A 24762-nucleotide genomic window follows, 5' to 3' on the forward strand; every position below is an offset into this window, starting at 1 on the left:
TCTCCTCCGCATCACCCTGTAGCGCCATTTTGGAGAGTATCACATACGTAAACAAGGTATGCTGTTCTGTGTCAGCTGCGTCACACGGATCTGTTTCCTACATTGTTGTGATTTGATCTGAACGGAAACAGCGTATCCGTGTGAGCAGCCCTAAACTGAATGGAAAATCCTTGTGTGATAAACCTGAGTAGAAGCACAGGGTGCGATACGGCCAGTTTCCTGCAGGCCAGACTGGCATCAGACGCGCGGTTCTCAGCTGATTTGGAGTCTCCTGTGTCAGCTAGCAGAGTGATGAGACGATGCACGAGAACATCCAGCTGAACATGCACATATACCCACAGACAACAAACAGCATTAATCTTTCAGGTGATGTTAACAGGAAGCTCGTGGCCTGACGTGTCATAAACTGCAGCGGTTACCTTGCAGGTGCTGCCGTCTGCTGCCCCCTCACCGCTCAGGGTGGCCTCTGGTAGGCGGATGTGTTGGATGACCTCTGGGAAGTGCAGGTAGATCTGCAGCAGCAGCGTCTGACACCTCTTACTCATTATACTAGACATATGAACACAATAAATAAGAACCACTTGAACAGGCCGAAAAGCTTTCACACACAACAGCTGTGACTAAGTTATAGATTGTTACAGGAGAGGCTGCATGAGTAATATGTCAAGTACAACGAAGAGTACTTGATGCATAAGCAAGAACATTTTTTTATCATCAAGAGTTTAGGTTAAAATTTGCATGAATGTGTCAGGTCTTGTGAGCGGTTACTATTTCTTTTCTGTTTTTCACCATTTTTAATCCATTTTGCCCTCACTAGTTCACTTGAAATGGTCCTGTGGTATGACAAATTAATTTTTAAGTCAATTAACATGAAGACATGAAATTGTAAAACCGTATGCAACACTATACTATTAAGTAAAAACCCTATTTAGCAATAAAATAATTAGAACAGATATATTATATTACAAAAAAATACATTATTATTACTATTATATTTTAGTTAAAAATATAATAATATTAATATTTGACAACTTGAAATATCTTAAAACTTAAATTAACATTTTAATAACATTATTTGAAAATAACTTTTAATTAATATAATATTTCTTAATTAAATCTGCAAAATGCTGTTTAAAATACTCTTTTAACAATTATATATATACTTATTATATATACTTATAACAAAAAAAGAATGTCACGTAGCAGGAAACTTTCCCATTATACTTTTTATATTGTATATTAATGATTATTATTATTGGCCTAAACATTAAAAACATAAGATGTACAATAAGAATAATGAATATTACATTTTTGGTCATTTTAACAATTATTGTAATTATTTATTGAAGAAATAGCAATACGATTTATTTATTTACTTTTTTTTCTTTTTTACTTTAGCAACTATTTTATTTCAGAAATACTCAAAATGCTGTTTATAATAATACTTTTAGACTCAGAAAAAAAATGGCATGTTACAGAAAGACAACTTTCCAAAAGTATTTCATGTCAACCATCCAGAAACCATTAAGTCTTAATTGCTTTACGAATAATTATTATATATTGTATTAATAACAATTTTCATTGAGAACAATGTATTAAATAATTATGAATTATACAAATATTATTAATATGACATATTTTGAGCAATTTAAATAATAATGAATATTGCATATTTTGAGCCATTTAAAGGTGCTGTATGTAAGTTTTTGACTGTACTAAAGCTTAAAAATACCATAATATGTTGCAGATATTTAAGAAACATGCTAAGTTAACATACTTGTTTATCTGAAAAACAATGCTACAGTCAGTTATTCTCCTTTGAAAATGTGCGTTCCGGGCCGGAATGTCGGTCTCTGTTTTGGTTTGTGAAACCCGCCCACTGCCAGTTTACCCAATTGTATTTCGGCACCCCGGGTTGCCAGTTGGCGGAAAACACAGCGTATTTAATTTCATTCATCCTCAAGTGCGCTGGTTCCTGTTGGTGTCCTCAATCTGGCAACCTGCGTGTGCGTCAAGTCTGAGGAGGAGGGGCCGGGTGGAAAAAAACCCTCTTCAATATTTTGAATTTGGACTGCAATACCTAGTTCAACCACTCGGTGTCAATCCTACATACAGCACCTTTAAAAGCATAAAAATACCATAATAGTTTTGCAGATATTTAGGAAACATGCTAAGTTAACATACTTGTTTATCTGAAAAACAATGCTACAGTCAGTTATTCTTCGTTGAAAATGGGCGTTCCGGGCCGGAATGTCGGTCTCTGTTTTGGTTTGAGAAACCCGCCCACTGCCAGTTTACCCAATTGTATTTCGGCACCCCGGGTTGCCAGTTGGCGGAAAACACAGCGTATTTCATTCCATTCATCGTCAAGTGCGCTCGTTCCTGTTGGTGTCGTCAATCTGGCAACCTGCATGTGCATCAAGTCTGAGGAGGAGGGGCCGGTTGAAAAAAACCCTCTCCAATATTTTGAATTTGAACTGCAATACCTAGTTCAACCACTCGGTGTCAATCCTACATACAGCACCTTTAAAAAATAATTATAATTATTCATTAAAGAAAAAGCTAAATCGTTTTATCAACTTTCCAAAAGTATTTTGTCAACTACCCAGAAAGACTATGAAGATTAAAGCGAGAGAGATTAACATGCAGGGACGCGGGAAGTAGGGGTGCTGAGGGGGCTGCAGCACCCCCTGTTTTCACATGGTTGCAAATGCAACGCCAAGTTTGTTCATTTAAATGTATTCAGTTTTAGCATTTAATAATTTATTTGTAATGATCTCTGAAATGTAAATTGTAAGTGGGCTATAATAAACCCATGTTTATCTTTATAAACATGATTAATTTTACTTGTGATGTTTTCTATATGGGATGATTAGCCTAATCCTCATGAACACGTGACGCTAGCGCCCCCCCCCCTCCAACACGGACACACACAGCACCCCCCACCGAAAACATCTTCCCGCGCCCCTGTTAACATGGTCCAACTATAAAAACCAGCCAGTATCAATAACAGACTATATTACCAACAGAAGAACACACGGTCTTGTCTACTTGTCCAATCAAGCCAAGGCCTTCTTACCAACAACTTTGTTGGTTAATTGTGGTTTATGCTTGCTAATCCGCTGTTGTGCTCACAAGCAACAGATACGGAGAGAACGGCAAACAAACACACGACCGTTTATCCCACCAAACACGCGCTTTACATGCCAGCATTACTCAAGCCCATTCTCGACCAGAAGACAGCTTAGCTCGACTTACAAATAGTGCATTTCTGGAAGTCATTTTTTTGTCTGACCTTGTCCAAAGTTTTTTCCCCCTCATTAAGTGGGTTTAATAACCAAAGGCAAATTCATGAAAGGAAGGGGGGCTGCCACCACAAAGAGCCCCGGTCTGAACTCTCTGACAGCCCCAGTCTGAGCTGCGACTCACAGCAGAAGCCAAAGGAAGAGCCGGAGCCTTAATCCTCGTGCATTCATTATACTACACTGAGCTCTCGAAGAAGAAGATCACAGCGCTCAACGACTTCAGCCGCTTCTCGTTTCACACCACAAGAACTAATTACAGCTCCTCCTGCTATTGTGCCTGATGTAGAGCATTTCTGCTGTAAGCAAAGGACTGGCATGGTATCACTTACATTTATCAGCGTCTTTAAGGAGGAAGTTCAGTGCTTTTGCTTTGTAATGGTGGAGAGTGTTTGCAACATGGTACAAACCCTGACCTCTGTCTGACACTGTTGTCCTTGCTGTTTTGGGGGGCTTTTGCATCCACTTTTCCCACAGATAGAACAGTACAGAAATTGTACTTCATGAAGGAAACAGCAGAGCTTTCAATGCAGCAAGAAAATACTGGTAGTTGTAGGTAAGATAAAGTTTCAGGCTTAAATTCTGATTCAAACTGAAATGCCACCTAAGAATCCTGAAAAAAAAAGGTATCACAGGTTCCAAAAAATATTAGGCAGCACAACTGTTTCCAACATTGATAATAAATCAGGATATTAGAAATGCAGCCTAGATGCGCATTAGAGACTTCTTTAAAGAACATACTGATCCCAAACTTTGTGTGCATGTCATATTGAAGTTAAATCTTATTTAATTACATTCATTATAATTGCTTTAGTCATATATGTAAATGTGCCAACTTTCTCATGTGTTCTACTAAATTGTAATTTACAATTTCTTAAAATGTATAAGTTAATAAAAACCATGAACAGAAAGCACACTTGAGGCTAAAATCATCTACAAATCAAAGTCTACATGTAAAGCAGTTTGAGTTGAAAACTATGGAGAAGAACACAAACAAGAGGAAGATAGTGGGATCAAGAAACAACACCAACAAGACTTATACCTTTATTTCTACTATGAGCACCAAGATGCAATTTGTCTAAAGCATCTGCACTAACCAACCGCTAGACCATGACTCTGACTATTAAACAATTTTAACGAAAGTGGCAGCTCACTAGCCATATTATGAAAATAAGTCCTGTGCATAGAGTTCTTTGAGAGATTTTCTTAAAATTATGTAATTTAGATTTTTTTTTTGTCATGTACAGACTCAAAGAATGTACCTGTCTCCCCACTTCTTAACACAGCTGATGAGGTACTCTGAGACTTTCTTGACATTGCCCAGGTCTGAGTGGAGACAGCTGTGCAGGAGGGGCAAGCGTGACTGGAGAAGAGAGCAGGAGACCTGGTCCAAAGCGCTCTTGGAGGTGGCTGAGTCACGGCAGCTCAGCTCTGACTCAGACAGGATGAGGTCCACCAGGCTTATGAGCTCCTCAGAAGACAGCTTCAACACAAACTGCTCAGTGCGCTTCTGCAGAGACACACAAAACAACCCCATCTTCTACACTTACGGCCAATATGTGACCTTGGACCACAAAACCAGTCATAAGGGTCTATTTTTCTAAATTAAGATTTATACATCATCTGAAAGCTGAATAAATAAGCTTTCCAATTCCATTGATGTATGATTTGTTAGGATAGGACAATAATTGGCCGAGATGCAACTATTTGAAAATCAGGAATCTGAGGGTGCAAACAAATCAAATATTGAGAAAATCGCCTTTAAAGTTGTCCAAATGAAGTTCTTAGCAATGCATATTACTAATAAAAAATTAAGTTTTGATATATTTACGGTAGGAAATTTACAAAATATCTTCATGGAACATGATCTTTACTTAATATCCTAATGATTTTTGGCATAAAAGAAAAATCAATAATTTTGACCCATACAATATATTTTTGGTTATTGCTACAAATATACCCCAGCGACTTAAGACTGGTTTTGTGGTCCAGGCTCACACATACACTTACAAAAACATACAATTTGTGGCTAAACATTGGAGTTTTAGAGTTTTGGACCACTACAAATTGTGCTTGCGTCTGGTTAGCAATATAACTAGTTATAAAGGGGCCTATTCTATAACAACATTACTTTATTCTTACAGCAGTCAATTTAGCTTGAAATGACTATGGTCTACTCTCTTGTTGGTCCTTAAAATAAACCAGACTGTTTAGGCTACTGTACCTTTAAGACTTCCACATGTAAAGTACATCTGCAGGGTTCTCACACCTTTTGACTAATTAAATTCTACAACTTCTTCCATAACATAAGTCATTTATGCTTATTTCTAAAACCTGCACTCGCAAGAGCAACTTCTAGCCGATAAAATAGTATAAGGATAAGCATAACCAGGATAAACTATATTCAAGACTGTGGGAACCTTGACCCTGTTTAAGACTGGCTAAATTATTTGCATGTGAAATAAGAAAATACAACCTAGCCAAGATGCTGAATAGGTGTTGTTATGTAAATGCATTACAACATAGTGATGTTATATTAACTGTGATCAGACCTGGGGGGTTTTCTGATCTCGCCCCTGCCAAATGCGGGGAATGTGACTGCAGGCCCACAGGAAGTCTAGTGCTGAGGTTGGGTCCAGTCTGGAGATCAGATGAAACAGAGTTACACACACTGGAGATGTGAGAACAGAGAGGGGGGAATGCGTTTATTAAAGAGAGGAGCCAGTGACCTCTGGTCTCTGTGTTTGTTGAGCAGAGAGCTGATGCACTGATGTAAGGTGCTCCAGTTGGACTGGTGTGTGAGGAGGGCCAACAGGTACGGCCTGTAGGAGGGGGCCACACTCGCACCACTTTTAGCCTGAGACAGACAACGACAAAGTTATTGCATAAAAACGCAATTAAATCCTTTCCGTTAAATCCTTCCAGAAGTCTTTCTCCCATTTTCACAACATTTGTTTTCAAGCTTGAATGTTGGAAAAGGGACAAGAGTGACATTTATGCACTTAGGAGTGAATGAATAAACTACTTGTGCCATAAAACAATGAAATGTTCAAAGTAATTGAATTAGCCAGTATTTTATGTTTAAGAAAACAAACGCAAACCATCAAAAATGGGGAATATTAACTGTACGCTTCATATTTTCTGATTTCTTTTATGTGCTGTGGCACCCTCACACATTTTATATATCAATTAATGATGATCAGTTAGGAGAAACTATTTTACCTTGTTTTGAGCAAAAAGCAGCTTCTGCTGAAGATCTGAGCAAACAGAGGTCACCTCAGGGTCAAGCAACTCCAGCCAGTCAACCAACAGCCCTGAACACGAGCCAGGCTTCTTTGACTCAGTGCTGCAAAGAAGAACACACACACCCATCATCAACCAAGAAAATACACAGGGTTTCCAGCAAATAAATAATACACTAATTAAAACAATGACTCCCAACTAGTGGCACATGCTGTACACCACTGTTCAAATGTTTTGGAGTCGGTAAGATTTTTTGAAAGAAGTCTCTTATGCTCACCAAGGCTTCATTTATTTCACAAAATTCAGTAAAAACGGTAATATTACGAAATATTATTACAATTTAAAGGGGTCCTATTATGCTTTTTCACTTTTTGAATTTTAGTCAGTGTGTAGTCTGTATGTTTGGGCATAAAAAATATCTACAAAGTTACAAATCTCAAAGTCCACTCCAAAGAGAGACATTTTGTTTTAAAAAAATCCCTTTTCAAGAACTACAACGAACGGCTCGTTTGGACTACAGCGTTGTTTTCCGGGTTTTGTGATGTCACAAAGCGGCCCATTAGAATATCATTAAAAGAAATCCCGCCTACGGAAATTCGAATGGTTGGGGGGTGAGGAGGGGCGAGGTCGTGGTTAGAACGTTTGGTTGAGTGCATCAGACAAGACGACGACGAAGAAGAAGTACTGCTGTAGAGTTAGTGCATCAGAGAAAACGAAGAAGGAGGAGCTGCTGTAGGGTCAAGTTCAGTTTTCGCCATGTCGAAGAAACGCTGTTTTTCCATAAATTGCTGACAGTACAATACTGGACAATGATGTAATCTGCAGAATTTACACTTCAATTATGAGACTATGGTATAAATAAACTCAACTGTATAACAGTTTCACTGAAATTCATGTTATAATGTTAGAATTAAAGAACAATAAACAATACATATTACCGTTGCACTTATCCGTACATAGAAAATGCACTTATTTTTAAGCGGTTGTTGACATCGTATCTAAAACGTGATTTAGCCAAAAAAACAACAATAACGTTACCACTCTAATACGTCTTGCAATATCCGTGCGTGCAAAGGTTCTGCGCGATCCTCTTGTTCAATATTATCGGGGTCAGAACACCAAGCATGAGAGCATGTTCTAGTACACCCCCAAAACAAAATCAAGACTTTGTAAAAGAGCATAATAGGACCCCTTTAAAGAGTTTTCTATTTGAATATATTTCTGAATGTCATTTATTCCTGTGATTCAAAGCTGAATTTTCAGCATCATTACTCCAGTCTTCAGCGTCACGTGATCCTTCAGAAATCATTCTAATGTCCTGATTTGCTGCTCAACAAATATTATTATTATGAAATTAAAAACAGTCGTGCTGCTTAATATTTTTGTGTTTTTTGGGATTCTTTGAAGAATAGAAAGAACACTGTTTATTTAAAGAGAAATATTTTGTAACATTACACGTTTTTACTGTTACTTTTGATTAATGTAATGCATCCTTGCTGAATAAAATGATTAATTCCTTAATAATTTTTCCAGACTTAACAGTTGTGTGTGCATATACAGTTGTGTATATACATACACACACATGAAATTAACTTGATATGAACTTGATATTTGATTAAAATAGACAAGAATGTGACTCTGCAGTATTATTAGAGGTGTAAAAAAAAAAAAAAAAGCCAAAAATGTTTTCATAGAGTCACACTATGTATGATGTGCATTTAATCTGTGTCTTTGGCCATTCGACAAGGATCAAACAAGTGTAAACCAATTTCACTATGTTCCTTCCCCACCTAGAAACAGTATCACCAGCACACAGTAAGGAAATCTGTGATGAGGCAGCGAGTGACTCATTGCGCTCTTACATTTTGGAATCCACCTCTATTTTCACCCCTCGCTCCTCTGTTTCCTGAAGCAGCAGAGAGATCACCATGGCAACTGGACCCGCTGTGTTTCCTGTGGTTCTGGTCTCCGTACCGATGGTCATAAGCAGGGACAACAGCTCCTCTAAACACGGAGACTTCACCTCCATGAGGCCCTGCAACACTAAGGCACACAGGGTTTTTGTTTTATAATGCCTTCACTCTTGTGAAACACACCCAGGTCCAAAAAATGAAAAACAAACCATCGAAGCCAATACCACATCACAAAAATGAGAACTACCACACGGTTCACTTCTGAGTAATCCTGTCTGCTAGGCCTCCAGCCCCATCACACTAACTTTCATAAATATGTAAATCAACCCTTGCCGTTGAAGCCATCGCTGGATGTAAACAAGCCCTGGATGTGTGGCCCTGTGTGTGTGTGTGTGAGGTTGTTTTTGGTTTTGGTGAGGTTCAGAGCGGAATGTTAAAATCATAAAGAGAAACACATTAAGGACTGCGGCGGTGATGCTGGTGCATGAGTCAAACGCTGCCCTCTGGAGAGACTGACTAATGCTGGCAACCACACCAACACCAACACACAGACCTTAACTGCCTCTGGAGAGCTGACTTACACTTCCCTCCTCGCCTTACGTTTGCCACAAACATCTCACCAGTTCAAAAAAAAATTTCCAAAGCATACATTGTTGTAAGAGTACACCCAACGTGGTTCCTAGACGAGCTATAATTAAAGTTAATCACATCACACACAGATAAGTGCTGTGTAGTGCTGTGTAATGTGGGCCACACAAAACATTCAAGGGGTTATATCATACTATTTTATTAGATTATTTTACCCTGATGTCCACTTGAAATGTTAGTAAAATTTTTCTGAGCCACAAACAGTCATGATTTAGTTTCTTATAACCATTTATCATACACCCCTCTCTGGTTCTTTAGGCCTATTTTATCTTGTGCAAGCAATGTAACTGGGCAGCTGAATGGCAGTTTTGGAACTTATGATAAAGATGATAAATGCTGACATTTAAGCATTGTGTGACTGCTTAAGGGACAGTGTATATTTTAAATGCAGAGTGCAGGTGCTACACACAGACAGCAATAGCACATGGTTTGTTGAACTTTCCCACATTCAGTCTTATTGCTAGTTTTTCGAAAATTTTATAGGAACAATAACATATTCTATACTACTTCCTCTGAATAAACATCTTTGGCATGTAAATTCACTTTCAAAGTTTGAAAAAAGTAATTTTTGAAAAAGAAAAAAAAAAAGTTGTGTTAATGCTTAAAGTCAACATTAAATGAAATTCATACATGTTGTATTTTTTACTTTTTTGTGACCTTGGCTTGTCTATCAAGAAAACATCATAACTCAATCTTCTGATGAAACATCAGACTTCTCAATTGTGTGTATCACAATACGGAAGAAAAGATCTGTTGCTACTTCTGTTTCATCTTGACTTCATTTTGAGTGTATATTTTAGGTGCAGAGCGGCAGGTGCTACACACAGTCAGAAACAGCACAAGGTTTGTTAAACTCTCTTTCATTAAGTCTTCTCACTAGTTCTTTGTATATTTAGGAAAATAATCTCAATCTAATTTCCTCTGCATTACCTCATGACTGAGAAGGCTCATCTTAAAAACAGAGAATATGCATCTTTGACATCTAAATGTGGGCAGTCATGTGTTCCTGCATTAATGTGAAGTTTGGAAAGAGTAATTTCAGCTTGTTTCAATAAATGCTGTTTTTAGACAAGGGGGGGATTTTTGATTTCCAAAATTTATAGTATGCTTTCAAAGTACAATAAACTCTTATTTTAAAAGATCAAGGACAGTTTGATTCTTTCTGATGTTACCATTTAAGCAGGACGTCGAGTACTGCTTTAAATACCTTTTCGTATGAGTTCAGGTTCAGCGTTGCATTTTTCTCCAGCTCTCAGAGAGGCAATAATGCCCCTCACTGCCACTTCTGAGTCCCGTCTGTACGCCAGAGCTTCAGCCAAGTGCAGAAATCCAGTACGAGCTGATGACACAGGACACAGTCAACACACCTGCCGAGCATGCTAGGACTAACACTGTTCTACTAACTGCTGATCCAGCTAGTTCTGAGCTGTAAGCTTGAATATGTGCTTGCAAACTTGACCTGCACGGCTAAGATTCAGGATTAGGAGCCACTCACCATCTGTGATGCAATGTTTGTGAGAGTACTGAGCTGCCAGAGATTTTAGGAGGCTGTGGAGTGGCCCTGTCTCTGCCGCTGAGTTTTCCAACCACGTCAACATCTGCACAACGGCGTTGAAGAACAGTGAAGAGAAGCCAACATCTTGAGACACCAACCGCTAGAGGAGAAAAAAGGGAATTGGAGTGAGTGAGCAAGCAAAAGGAAGCACCAGTGTCGATAGCGAGTATGTAGGTATGAGTAGGTTATGTGCCTGGTAAAGATGGAGTTGGCGCAGTAGAGGGCAGGAGATCGTATGGCTGTGGTGCATTGCCATGACCAGGGCTCCAGCATGGGCAGAGTTTAGAAGGGCTGCTAAGGCTTGTAGGAGTCGCCCGGCGGCACCACCCTGCTGGATGTGACCCTGTCGTGCTCGCAGCACCTCCTGGGCCAGGGTCTGCTGCAGAGCTAATGACAATGGCCGGACCGGAGGCCAGCGAGGATCCACTTTCAGAGGGAAGAGCTACATGGAGGAAAGAGAATTCAGCAAAAACTATATGGTCACAATCACCATCAAGCCATAAACAGCTAAATGGATATTCTTGAAAATCATTTTCCAAGTTACGATAATTTATACATAATATTATTTGATAAGTACACTAAAGCCCCGTTCACACCAAGAACGATAACTATAAAGATAAGGTGTGAACGGGCCTTAAGGCTGTACCAATTCAGTTAATATTATGGGATGTTTCTTGTTTTTTTATAAAATAATATTGATCATTTGAAAAATTCTATCAATGTTTTTATTATTGATTTTAATGCACTATTAATCATTAAATTTATTTTTAATTGTTATTCGTTATATTTTTTATCATTTTTAATGTATTGTTTTATTTACATTAACTCATTCATCGCTAGAGTTTCATTAGTGAAGAGGGTTGTCTGCATAATTGCAAACTCTGAAACAAAGATTCGTCAGCGTCAGTCAGTGACGCTTTGAAGGGTCATGCCAAACAAAAGTGAAAATAAAACAGATTAAACGGCCCAATATACTTCAAGGAAAATCAAAAAAAGAAAGAAGGGGTGTGACCATTTGCAACAAAATCTTGCCAAAACAAAGGTCTTTTGGCGTTTTAGTGGTTTTAAACAGCGTATCAGTGTAAAATATTCCTGGAACATGACAAACCAATGATATTTGTTCTTGTACATCAAGCATGGTTGAGCTTAAATGTACCACATTTGAGCTAATCTGTGTTCTTCTATGTATGTGCACTAATCAATGTTTTTATATGAATAAATGTATTACATAAAAATAATGGATTATACTACTCTGTTCATATGAATTACTTTTACAATGTATTTATGAACTTTTTGAAGCATCAAATTCTTACTGGAATGGACTTTCAATGGAGGGATAAAAATCTCTCAGGTTTCATTATAATATCTTCATATGCGTTTCAAAGATGAAGGAAAGTTTTATGGGTGTGGAATGACACAAGAGTTAGCAAATGACAGAATTTTCCTTTTTGGGTGAACTATTCCTTTAAATCTGATCAAGTGTTTCTTACTAATTTCACAGTTTTAATTACAATCCAATAATATGCATATAGTGATGCATTACGGTGTATTAAATTACGACATTACCCAGGTTTTAGTAGAGAGTGATCGAGACACAGCATGCCAAACAGAGACTGACCATGTCAGAAGCACAACTACTGTGCTATAGCTCTGACAAGATATTATATTATTAATAACCCCTCTAATAAAGCAGCATAAGCATATCAAAGTGAGATGTTGCACCTGTAGTAGAATCCCAGCGAGATCATCCTCTGGGCCGATCACGGGCACCTGACTCACTGCTCTCATCTTCACAGAGCCATGGGCCGTTTCTACGGTAACCTTAGCCCTGCTCACCTCTGAGCTGTCTGTAACACATCAGATCAGCAAAGGACTCATTAGTACAGAATTTAATCACCCTATGCAACTCAAACGGAGTAAAACAGCACCATTAATCAGTGCTGACAGAACCCCCGGACAGTGTAGGGCATTAGATCCTGACCTCTGTGCGGAGGAAGTGAAGCACTGAGTAAACTGTGAAACGTGTGTCCACCTGTGGCTCCTCTCTCATGCTGGACCTCCACTAGATGAGCCATGTAGTCTAACAGGTAGAAACATCCATGATGTTAGTGTTAATTTACACACACTGAAACATGTGAGAACAGAGTATACCAAATGAAAGTCCTCACTCTTGTCCATGATGTTCTGCTCCAGTGTTTGAGGATCAGGGGACACGGCCTGGTCCAGATACTGTAGCAGTTTGCTCATGCTGGAGACGGGAATCCCGAAGGACTGGACAAACAACAGCAGCTGCTGGGGCTCCAGATCCTGTAGGGCTGCGAATGACCAAAGAAAAAAAAAAACCCACATCAGCTCAACTAGAGTACACTACAGGTACAAGTTTGAAATCACTTTTCTTTTTTGAAGAAGAAGAAATGAATACTTGTATTCAGCAAGGACGCATTAAAATATTCAAAAATGACAGTAAAGACATTTATAATGTTACAAAAGATTTCAAATAAATACTTTTTTCTTAAAACTTTCTATTCATCAAAAAAAATACAGAAAAACATTTATCACAGTTTCTACAAAAATATTAAGCTGCACAACTGCTTTCAACATTGATAACAATAAGAAATGTTTTTTTTTTTTAGCAGGAAATCAGCATAATAGAATGATTTCTGAAGGATCATGTGACACTAAAGACTGGAGTAATGATGCTGAAGACTTGGTGAGCATAAGACACTTCTTACAGAGACCAAACTTTTAAACAGTAGTGTATATTGCTCCAAAATCTGTTACATGCCAAAAGTAGTGAAATTTAAAAAAACAAATCAAAACCACAGTCAATTCTGGTATTGACTTCTAAAATCCTTATTTCTAAATACAAGTTATTAATACCTGCATCAACCAATCGGGAGACTTCAGATCGGATCATTCTTAACTTCAGCCAATCGGGCAACAGAAGGGCTTCCTCAGATGTGTCGACCAGGAATGCAGTGGGAAGGGGCTTTTTATCAGGAAACCAGATATCCAGCAGTGTGTAGAACTCACTTTCCCCTAAAAAAGTAACAAGCACAGTAGCTGTTACTACAGGCAAGTGCAAAATCAACCGCCAAACACTGCAACAGAGGAGATACTCACCTTTGGGAGGTCCCAGTGTGAGCAGGATGACCATAGCATGGACCACTAGGATGTGCATGGTGGCCGTTTCTCCTGTGGTCCACCGCAGGAACACTTGATCCTGAGACTCCGACTGTGAGATTTAAAATTTGGTCTTTATTCACGTGCACAAGCAGGAGTTACAAAATTTGAATTTTCAGTTCAGTTATGTGTTCATTAGTACCCAGCTATAGAGGTCCTCTCCCTCTTTTGTCTTCCTCATACGACGGATATAGGTGGAGAAGATGGTGATAAAAGCAGAGAGAACGGCATCAGACTCGGGCCTGCAGGAATGCTTGGAAAAGAGGCAGTTCATTATAGTGGAGCGCTCCACTATCAGACGAGCCACATCCTGAGAAGACAGGAAACACAAGGCGTGAGAGAAGAGAAAGGTTATACTAGAGCTTACTTCAGGCAAGCTGTAGATTTAGACTAACCAAGGCCAGGTCATTGTGGAGTGACTGCTCCTCCACTGGTGCATGCTGGGAAAGGTAAATCAGGTATGCGCTGATGGTCTGAGGAACAGTCTCCATGTGAATGGCCTGAAATGGAAAACCACACAAACACAATAAGCTGAGGAAGTAACAGATATTGATAATCTTGTACTTGTGTAGGTGGACTGACCTGCTGTAAGGCGCTGGACGTCAAGCTTCTAACACTATCAAACAGAGGTAGTTTGGGGAGGTCCTGAAGGAGCCACTGGTAGCCTGGCAGTAGCTCGGCATCTCTGGAGTCCTCCTCCATGAGCTGATCCCTCTCCTCTCCATCTTTTAATGCTCCCTCAGTCAGCACCAGAGACAAACCCTGATACACACATCACAACAACCTTCTTGTTATTATCTTATTAAACTGCGTAAATGAATCAATTACTGGTGGTTGGTTAAAGGGGTCCTATTATGCTCTTTTACAAAGTCTTGATTTTATTTTGGGGGTGTACTAGAACAGGCTCTCATACTAGGTTGTTTGAAACCGCACCTTCATGGCCAGCATCCTAGAGGCCACTTGGGAAGAACTGAGACGCCGCAGGAAGTAGTCCAAGACTTCACATGTGGTCTGTTCATCAGCTTTAGGACCCAGAAGTAGGTCCTGGAGCCGTCCAAGAAGCTGCCGCTGTTTCTGCTGCCTCTGACAGGGAAAGATGAGGAGAAAACCAAAAAATACAGTAAAAACAGTAATATTGTGAAATATTATTAGAAATTAAAATTACTGTTTATTATTATTTTTTATTTTAAAATGTAATTTATTCCTGTGATGGTAAAGCTGAATTTTCAGCATCATTACTCCAGTCTTCAGTGTCACATGATCCTTCAGAAATCATACTAGTATGATGATTTGCTGCTCAAGAAATATTTCTTATTATTATCAATGCTGAAAACAGTTATTTATTTTATAGAAACTGTAATACATTTTTCTCAGGATTCTTTGATGAACAAAGTTTGTAATATTAGTTTTGTAATATTATAAATGTATTTACTGTCAATTTTGATCAATTTAATGCATCCTTGCTGCAATAAAAGTCTCTAATCTTACTGAACTCAAACTTTTGAACAGCAGTGTATCTTTAATTTATCTATTATTTATCTTTATTAGGGGTGTGACGAGACACGAGACTGGGTTCACGAGAACGAGACGAGACGAGATTTTTATACTTTTTTTAAAGAATTCCTCAATGATGAAATATATAGGGAAATAGTCTTTTATTCAACTGAAAAACACAAAATGCAAAAAAGTAGGTGCATTTTGAAATCAACTTGTACTTTACGAAATTAAACATATATTTTAATAAATTTTATGCAGTAATAACATTTAAACACTGCCAAATGTTTTGCTACAAACTCAACTGACAGGCAAGTAATTGCACAAAAATTATAAATAGTATAAATAAAAATAAATAATAAACAACAATAAATATCCCTTTAAAGTGGAAGTAAAAAATAATGTTTGTTTCATTTTAGTAGTAATAGTAGTAGTAGTAGGCAATGTACATTCTACTGAAAAATAGTTATAGGCACAATGTCTTCAAATCAAACGGGTTGCCGTGAATACCTTTACAGTTCTGTGCATGTGATATGACGCTAGTTTTACTCAAATCAAACTCTAAAATGCTCCTCTCGCGAGATCTTGTGCCACGAGTAGGCATGGGCCGGTATGAGATTTTTGACGGTATGATAACCTTAAGCAACAATATCATGGTTTCAAGGTATCACAGTATTGTCATTACAGCTCTAAAATGTGTTATTTTTAAATGACTGGGTAAAAAAAAAAAAAAACTTTTTTCCGCTGAACACAATATATTTTGTTTTTGAGCAACATACATGAATGAGATGCAGATTCACTCTCTGACAGCAGGAGGCGCTCCTGGAACACCAGATACTGCGTTTCCTTGGTTACCGCTTTAAACAAAGCAGCGCTGTGGCTGAAACACTGCTTTAATATGAACTATACAGAGATGAGATGAAAAGAAAATATCAAGTAAACTTTTCTGAAGACAAGTCAGTTCCCCTCAGAAACACATTCATATAAACCCTCGAATCAATATTGAGGATTTTCTTCCAATAGTTTGTGCATCATGAACAGTGAGTGATCTGCCTGCTACAGTATTTTTCTCTGTGCGTCAGTCTTCAGCGTCTCTGGCCTGTGTTAACGGGTGTTTACAGACTTCATATTTTCACATAAATGACATTTTGGAAAACGATTGCATTGCAACGCAGTTTGTGCAAGTCCAGAACAGAGACGAGTTGCTTGCAATAAGACAAAAAACGTCTGGTTGCCAATCGTGTAAGTTCCAGGGGCAGCTCCTTAAGTTCGACCGTCCTACACACACGTGACTGACCGCTCGCTCACACCAACAGGAAGAGGGTCGTGTTACTCTCTACACTGCACTCAACCTGAGGGATTCCTACACTTTCAGTCTTTGAGACATGAAAAACAGTGCATACCGCAGGAACGGTATAATGAAAAATATTAGCGGTGAAAATTTCAAATCGCGGTATACCTTGAAACCGGTAATCGGCCCATGCCTAGCCACGAGATCTCGTCACACCCCTAATCTTTATGATATATTATTTTATCATAATACATGTGTTTTTATTTATCATATTTATTTATTTGTATATATTTTGCATTTTGGACCAACCTAACCCTATCAATGTGTAAATAACTACAGTAAGGATTTTAAAAAATGGTCATATAAAACTTTGGTTTAAGATTCCTTGACTAACATTACAAGAAGACTTCAGGAGAAAAAAAAATTTTTTAAAAAGACAACACCAATGTGCAGTCATGGCTGAGCTTTACCTGTCTTTTCTTTGCTCGCTGCTCTTTACTCTCTCCTTCCTCCTCATCATCAACAGAGGAGGAGTCATCAGCTGCATCGTGGAGGAGGAATTCACAGAGGCACTGAACGGGCAGCACATCCAAGGACCCTTCACTGGACTGGACGAGATCTGCCAGCCACGGCATAGACTGAGAAGAGGCCTGGATGGACAAAAAAATAGACATTTAGAAAGTCCCTTAAACACAGCTCTTCATAAAGAACAGCTCTGCTAGTATATGAGAGCGTGTACTTGTCTCTGGATAATATTGAGCAGGAAGTCGGGGTTGCGGCTGCGGCAGAGAACATGGCCCAGACGCAGAGACTGGTTCAGACTCTTTACTTGATCCAGGACTTGAGGTGGTGGCCTACGAGGGGGGCCCCTGAGCATAGAATAAAAGACTGGGTCATTATATCTTTATAAACATCCTAATCTAGTTGTATAGTTGTCTAATACACCTGGCATTGAATATGACAAATATTGTTGGTTCTTTGACAAATTGCTTTGCCCCTCTATTGCAAGTCACATTGTATAGACGTAAATGCTAGATTTTCACTACAGTCACAAACAGGAAGTCATACTTTGGGTCGAGGCTGGTGAGCTGGGACAGCAGGAGGCTGTTGTTCTCTGTTATGGTCTGTTTGGTGGAGGCGGCTGCCAGGTGGCTCTCAAAGGCCAAGATCTCCTGCCTCTCCTTCTGGGAGATCTGCAGCTCTCTGTTGATCATCTCAGTTTTGGTCTCCTCATCGGCCACCGTGCATGGAGGATAGGAGTAGTTACTGAGAAGAGAGCAGAAGAAAGTGTCAGGTGCCGATATATCCATAAAACCACATTTCAACACGATATGCAGAACACTTACTTTGTCATAACCATCTCCATGAGCATTTTCAGAGTGGGGTAACCATCCCACGCTGCCAAACCTGAAACCATCAACAACAGCGATATGATGGCATTCTAATGAGATGTTACGAAGAAATGCAAGTATTGCATCATATCTGGCCTCACCAATTTTCTGTGGGTTGAACGCTGCGACCAAAAGCAGCAGCAGCCAGGCCTTCCAGTAAAGAGTTGATATGGCCAGATTTGGAGGTTGATAGCTGAAATGGAACATTTAATAAAGTATTTCAGCTCTCTGAGGAATAAACAGCCCACAAATAGAGTACTGGATGCCAGGAGTGGACAGACCACAATGTAGCTTAAACTTTCAATGCAAATGTGACCCTGGACCACAAAACCAGTCTTAAGTCGCTGGGGTATATTTGTAGCAATAGCCAAAAATACATTGTATGGGTCAAAATTTTTGATTTTTTTTTTTTATGCCAAAAATCATTAGGATATTAAGTAGGATATAAATCATGTTCCATGAAGATATTTTGTAAATTTCCTACCGTAAATATATCAAAACTTAATTTTTGATTAGTAATATGCATTGCTAAGAACTTCATTTGGACAACTTTAAAGGCGATTTTCTCAATATTTCGATTTTTTTGCACCCTCAGATTCCAGATTTTCAAACAGTTGTATCTCAGCCAAATATTGCCCTATCCTAATGAACCATACATCAATGGAAAGCTTATCAATTGATGTATAAATCTCAATTTCGAAAAATTGACCCTTATGACTGGTTTTGTGGTCCAGGGTCACAAATAGTCCATGACACCCAGTAATTACTTGGCAATATAAAGCTGATGGATCACTGCATAATAAAACAGAAGTGAAACAGCAGGGAATAAACTCGGTGAAAGGTAAAGGCCATACCCTGCAGGCAGCTGGATGTTCTCTGGGTGATGGTAAGTGCACAGGTTCAGCACAGCATCAATGAGTTGGATCCTCTCGACTCGCAACACTTCCAAGTCTACAGTTCATGATGTGAGAAGACAAACACCATACAACCATTTTTAAAAACAGACCACTTCTAAAAAAATCTGAGCTATTTTTAATCATTAAAATATGTCTAAGCAGGAGCACTGTCTTACCATCAGACTGAACTCCTGCAGCTCTCTTCACCAGGTGATCGGCCAGCTCCATGGCGTCAGCGGGGCCCAGGGGCAGATCACGAGACAGACCTATCACCAAGATGCGCATCAGCGTGTCCTCCAGTAGAGGAACCTCTGAGCACAGCCGAAGAAAGAAACTAACAAACAAGAGAGATGCTTTAGAATGTACTGAAAACATTTTATCTGTAAGAAGTTTAAGCAGAGATTGATATCTTACTTTCTGTCACTCTCAGGCGGCCAGCTGTCCCATTTGTAATACGTCTCAGGCTGCTCTGTAAAAAGCACTTTGTGTAGACTGTTGAAACACAATGAAACCATCAGTAAAATAACAATCTGCTATATGTAAAGGCGTTTACATAGTCTTACAAGCAGCCAGAAAAGTACTAGATTAATTTTAAGGGTCCAACAAGAGTGTTAAATGGTCAGGAAATATCAAATAAATTATGTTTTTGGTGCAATATATCACTTTAAATGATAAATTAAGATACATATGTCCTCTTTAAATTAGTCCTAATAGTGTTAATTTATGTTTTCCATCTATTTTGGTATATATGTTTCATATAGCTGTTTTTCATTTGTATTTCATTTTATTTAAGCTTTAGAATATTTACTGACCATTAACAATAATAACACCAGTCCTACATCCAGCTGATTCATACCAGTGCACATAGTCTTTAGGTCCCACTTTACTGATGGTGGGAACCACGGAGTGCAGCCACCACACAGCATCTCTCTGGATGGCAGCAATCTGGTTTTGAAAAGACCTCAGCACCTCTAGATCTGAAATACATATGCATCCTCATTAGCATAAACAGAGTTTTGAATTTTGGATATACGATGCACTGAGAGAAAAAAAAAAAAACCTCTTACTCTTCTTCTCTCCTTTGTCCCAGGCGATGCCGGCCTCTTTGACCTGAGCCGTGATCCCCAGCATCATGGACACTGTCAAGAGATCCGTCACTTGGATGACAAAACGCTCCTGAGATGGAAACAAAGAAAATTATGTACAGGCAAAGCATCAAATCACATTTTATACAGATAATAAATACAGCTATATAGCCTTTACTTTAAACTCCATGTCCACATAGCTGGCCTCTTTCCTCTCCTGCATGAGGCCTAAACAGAAAGACTGGAAGTTGATCTCATGTTTGGTCTGTTTAATGATTTCCCTGAGCAAGGCGCGTGAGGCCCGCAGGTAGTCATCCTTATTGGTCAGCAGGTCCTGGAACACCATGGCCAGAAACTGAAACAAAAACAAAAGAAAATGTTATTCAACTTAAGTTCTCGGGTCTCGACTTCATGTAAATAATACATATGCTATACGGCAAAGTTTGATATGTAGGGTTAGGGCTTTTGGAAAGAAGTATTAGCAATAATGACAGTGATTTGTACATGTGCATGAACCCAATAACGTTGGTTGAAAAGTCACCTTGGGTGCCTGCTCTGGGCTATGTTGCAGAACTGTATGGAGCACTTGCATATTATTGGGATTTCTGGCATTTGACAGCTCGTTAAAGATCACAAACTTCACCATAGTGCCCAAATTATCTCGGTGAGCGTTCAAAAGCTCCCTGCAGAACATGAGAAACATGAAAAAAACACATTAAAAAAGCGTTTCAGCTTTACAGTACTGACTTACAATTATGCAGAGTATAAACTGAGACTTCAGGTCTGAAGGAGTAATGCTGACCTGACACACAGCATGTAGTGGTTGAGGAGAACTTTAGGTTTGAGGCGGATCTTGATGAGGTTCGAGATTACCTCCATGTCGTCTGAGCCGTGTGTATTATAGTTCATGCACAAAGACATCAGAAGATCCTGTGCTGGCCGAGTCAGCTGGAGAATCACCAAACAAAAACAAACCTTTAGGTATGTGGTTTCATACTCTCAGACAATGAGAGTATGTCTCATTCCTCTTTTTTGTCAACATTTTTGTACCTTAGGGTTCTGTAACCACATCTCAAGTCTCTGCACGGCCATCAGTCGGACCTCTTTATAACCACAGGTGGCCGTGAGAAGGCGCAGAAGGTTCCTGGACACATTATCCATGGGCTGGCGACGGTTCAGCTGGTCCCTCAAAACGTCCAATACATACTCCTCCACACTTTCAGCCAGTTCGTCATACCTGAAGCCGGAGAAATTTGACTATTCTCAACATCAATTTCAATACCACAGCAAAATCTAATAGACTACTATTAGATAGGGATAGTTCACCCAAAAATGAAAATTTGATGTTTATCTGCTTACCCCCAGGGCATCCAAGATGTAGGTGACTTTGTTTCTTCAGTAGAACACAAACGAAGATTTTTAACTCATACCGTTGCAGTCTGTCAGTCTTATAATGTAAGTGAATGGGAATCACGGCTTTGAGAGTCAAAAAAACATACACAAACAAAACCAAATGAAACCCTGCGGCTCGTGACGATTGGGTGAACTATCCCTTTAAGACATTTATTTATATATAAATAAAATATCTAAATATTATACATTATTGTTACATATACGCTAATGTTTAAATGTTTTAGATCTGTACAATTTTTTTTTTATATATTTTTTAAAAGAAGCCTCATATGCTCACAAAGGTGTTTATTGGATCAAGTATACAAAAAAAAGTAATATTGTGAAATATTATAATTTAAAATAACTGTAATAATAATGATAATAATATATTTTAAAACGTAATTTATTCCTGTGATGGCAAAGTTTAATTTTCAAAAGCCATTACTCCAGTCTTCAGTGTCACAGAATCATACTAAAATATGCTGATTTGCTGCTCAAGAAAGGATTCTTCTTATTATTAATGTTGTAAAAAGAGTGCTTCTTAAGATACCTTGTTTTTCAGCATTCTTTGATGAATAGAAAGTTTAAAAGAACAGCATTGATTTGAAATAGAAAACTTTTGCAAAGCAATGTAAAAGTCTTTATATAAAAATTCAGACACCAGACATTTGAATGGTGTAAATATGATAACACATGAAGTAATAACAATTCAATGAAGCATGCAAGCATTTCTCATTTTCAGAAATATTACTACAAGTTTTTAATGTAATTAATTTATTTATTGCATATAACTAAAGACTGGGACATCTTCTTGAATATATGCACTTCCCTACCTGGGCATGACCTGGTCATCATCCTCTGGACTCAATTTCTCCTCATCGATTAAAAGCTCAGTCTGACCTTCATCCTCATCTGGAGTGGAAGGATGAGGGCTGTTCCCTAAAATACAGTATGCTGTGTCAATTCTTCTATATTTTACTAACATACCCATTTCTGTCCATGACTGAGAATAGTCTTGGACTACCAACCTGCACTGAGGTCTCCCCCTGATCGCCCTGTTTCCATCTGGAGCAGCATACTCTTGGGAGGCATCTTGGTTGTGAAGGCAGTCTGGATGTTATCAACAAAAGTTTTACAGTGCGAGCTGTCCACCCAGATGCGCTCACCGAGAGAGTCCTCAATGTAGACCTGGGAAACCCCACAATGACTGTGTATCAGTCTCATGATTACTGTTAGATCAGAAAGCTGGACAGCTCGATCACTTACTTTGACAAATATCTCAGGCCAGTTTTCATCCTCCTCATAGGCAGCCATCAATAAATTGCAGGCCAGCACAGACACCAGGTTGTTCCCCTTGGCCTTAAAGTTGATTGAGGCATCACGGCGGAGCAAACTGCAGAGAGCCTGAACAAAGACATTTCACCTAATAAGCTACGTCACCTGCAGCAACAGTAAATTCCAGTATTACAGCACAGGTGTTTCTGTCTACCTCTATCACACCCTCTGTGGCAAAGACGTTGGGCTTGATTTTGGCGAGAAACATGAGGCTGAGGTAGAGCGTCATGTCAGGCTTGGCTCGGTTCATCTTCAGTTGTTTGACAGCCCCGCAGAGCACACCCTCGATGCGGTCATCATTACCCTCGGCCTCCGCTGCCTCAATCTCATCCAGAAGCACAGCAGGTGACACTGCAAAAAAGTCAATCACATGTTGTATGAATGTACACTATGTGTACAAACAAGGTCTATGAAAATATGAACACTGGATTGGACTACGAATGTCTAGAGCAGGGCTGTCCAAACTCGGTCCTGGAGGGCCGGTGTCCTGCAGAGTTTAGCTCCAACCCTAATTAACCACACCTGAACCAGCTAATTCGAATTTTCTACTTAAATATTATCTTCAGTCAGGTGTGTTGAGGCAAGTTGGAGCTAAACTCTGCAGGACACCGGCCCTCCAGGACCGAGTTTGGACAGCCCTGCTCTAGACATTGGTGTGTTGAGGCAAGTTGGAGCTAAACTCTACAGGACACCGGCCCTCCAGGACCGAGTTTGGACAGCCCTGGTCTAGAGTAACACGTAAATACTAAAATATTTTCTGTTAAATAGTCAAATGCACTTCAAACGGGTCAAAATGCCAGTCTTGGAAACATATTAATGTAAATACAGTTAAATTGTCTGAAGTGTATCTAAACAGACAGAACTAAAAAAAAATGTTCGGGCAATGTGTAGTAGAGTTTGGATATGTGTAATAGAGTTCAATATATTGATTTTTACTTGAACACTTATGAAAAAGAACACTTTAGAATACTTTTAAAAAAAGAGTCCTTACTATAAAAAATAACATAATATACTCTGAAAGAATATAGTTAAATGGAATTTAATTGCATGTTGTTTGCAACTAAATTAAAATTTATAATAGTTTAATTTTATTTATATTAAATGCAATTAGTTGAACTTAAAGACCTTTTTTGACCTACTTAATTTAAATCAGTTTCTTCCCTCAGGCCATCCATCTCATGAACACTTGACAATAACTGTGGAACACACACTATTTATTCACTCATACACTTATTTATCTAACACACATACTCAGTCTACATTTCAATTTGCACATAATATACATGTACATACAACTGTCTATTGTTATATACCTGTACATACAATTGTCGATTTGTATATTTTTTATTCCTTATTTTACTTGTTCTATTTTTTATTTATTTGTATTTTTTATTATCTGTGTTTTTTTGTTCTGTCACTGTCATTCTGTTACACTGTGGAAGCTTCTGTCACGAAAACAAATTCCTCGTATGTGTAAACATACCTGGCAATAAAGCTCATTCTGATTCTGATTAATTTTAGAATTACTTCAGTAACACTTTCACTATTAACTAGTTGCTTGTTAGCATGCCTATTATTAACATATTGGATGCATATTAGTATTTATGAAGCACATATTCTGCATGACCATATTCTACATCCCTAATCCTACCCAATACCTAAACTTAACAACTACCTTACTAACTATTAATAAGCAGCACATTAGGAGTTTATTGAGGCAAAGGTTGTAGTTAATGGTTTGTTAATGGCGAGAAACGGGCCTTAAAATAAAGTGTGACCATTTCTTCTATTGTTTTTTAAACCTGGTTAAAGGATACTGCTGATGTACTGACAAGCATGTATGAAAGCAAAAAATGTACATTAACATAATTTCTATTGAAACCTGTAAGTCATGTTTTTAAATATATTTCTAATTGCACATTTCTAATGGATTTGAAATTTAGCACCTAAAAATATATACTTTAAAAGTAATGTTGAATAACTCTCTGCATTTAAAATGATAATCGAGTACTTTGCATGTGCTTTAGTATGTTA

At 38.6% G+C, this 24762-nt stretch overlaps 1 protein-coding gene across 1 annotated transcript in view; it reads right to left on the reverse strand.

The window, feature by feature from the left end:
* Window positions 1–24762, reverse strand: part of ints1 (integrator complex subunit 1) — a 31968-nt gene that overhangs the window by 5475 nt on the left and 1731 nt on the right. Inside the window, exons 4-40 of the mRNA XM_016569516.1 lie at window positions 22883–23079; window positions 22660–22797; window positions 22422–22581; window positions 22227–22332; window positions 21052–21238; window positions 20804–20949; window positions 20543–20684; window positions 20180–20356; window positions 19984–20092; window positions 19773–19893; window positions 19331–19408; window positions 19093–19250; window positions 18875–18971; window positions 18122–18213; window positions 17976–18036; window positions 17698–17895; window positions 17369–17498; window positions 17100–17279; window positions 14778–14927; window positions 14427–14606; window positions 14240–14344; window positions 13987–14154; window positions 13785–13896; window positions 13542–13700; window positions 12830–12976; window positions 12643–12741; window positions 12384–12508; window positions 10855–11103; window positions 10602–10761; window positions 10314–10445; window positions 8408–8588; window positions 6525–6648; window positions 6032–6159; window positions 5855–5942; window positions 4565–4812; window positions 420–549; window positions 184–317 (exon numbers count right to left, since the gene is read on the reverse strand). Coding sequence (XP_016425002.1) covers window positions 184–317; window positions 420–549; window positions 4565–4812; window positions 5855–5942; window positions 6032–6159; window positions 6525–6648; window positions 8408–8588; window positions 10314–10445; window positions 10602–10761; window positions 10855–11103; window positions 12384–12508; window positions 12643–12741; window positions 12830–12976; window positions 13542–13700; window positions 13785–13896; window positions 13987–14154; window positions 14240–14344; window positions 14427–14606; window positions 14778–14927; window positions 17100–17279; window positions 17369–17498; window positions 17698–17895; window positions 17976–18036; window positions 18122–18213; window positions 18875–18971; window positions 19093–19250; window positions 19331–19408; window positions 19773–19893; window positions 19984–20092; window positions 20180–20356; window positions 20543–20684; window positions 20804–20949; window positions 21052–21238; window positions 22227–22332; window positions 22422–22581; window positions 22660–22797; window positions 22883–23079 — 5296 coding nt within the window. The remainder of the gene's footprint in view (window positions 1–183; window positions 318–419; window positions 550–4564; window positions 4813–5854; window positions 5943–6031; window positions 6160–6524; window positions 6649–8407; window positions 8589–10313; window positions 10446–10601; window positions 10762–10854; window positions 11104–12383; window positions 12509–12642; window positions 12742–12829; window positions 12977–13541; window positions 13701–13784; window positions 13897–13986; window positions 14155–14239; window positions 14345–14426; window positions 14607–14777; window positions 14928–17099; window positions 17280–17368; window positions 17499–17697; window positions 17896–17975; window positions 18037–18121; window positions 18214–18874; window positions 18972–19092; window positions 19251–19330; window positions 19409–19772; window positions 19894–19983; window positions 20093–20179; window positions 20357–20542; window positions 20685–20803; window positions 20950–21051; window positions 21239–22226; window positions 22333–22421; window positions 22582–22659; window positions 22798–22882; window positions 23080–24762) is intronic.

The sequence above is a fragment of the Sinocyclocheilus rhinocerous genome, unplaced genomic scaffold, assembly GCF_001515625.1.
Source record: "Sinocyclocheilus rhinocerous isolate Xijiao unplaced genomic scaffold, SAMN03320098_v1.1 scaffold1303, whole genome shotgun sequence".
Classification (NCBI taxonomy): Eukaryota; Metazoa; Chordata; class Actinopteri; order Cypriniformes; family Cyprinidae; genus Sinocyclocheilus; species Sinocyclocheilus rhinocerous.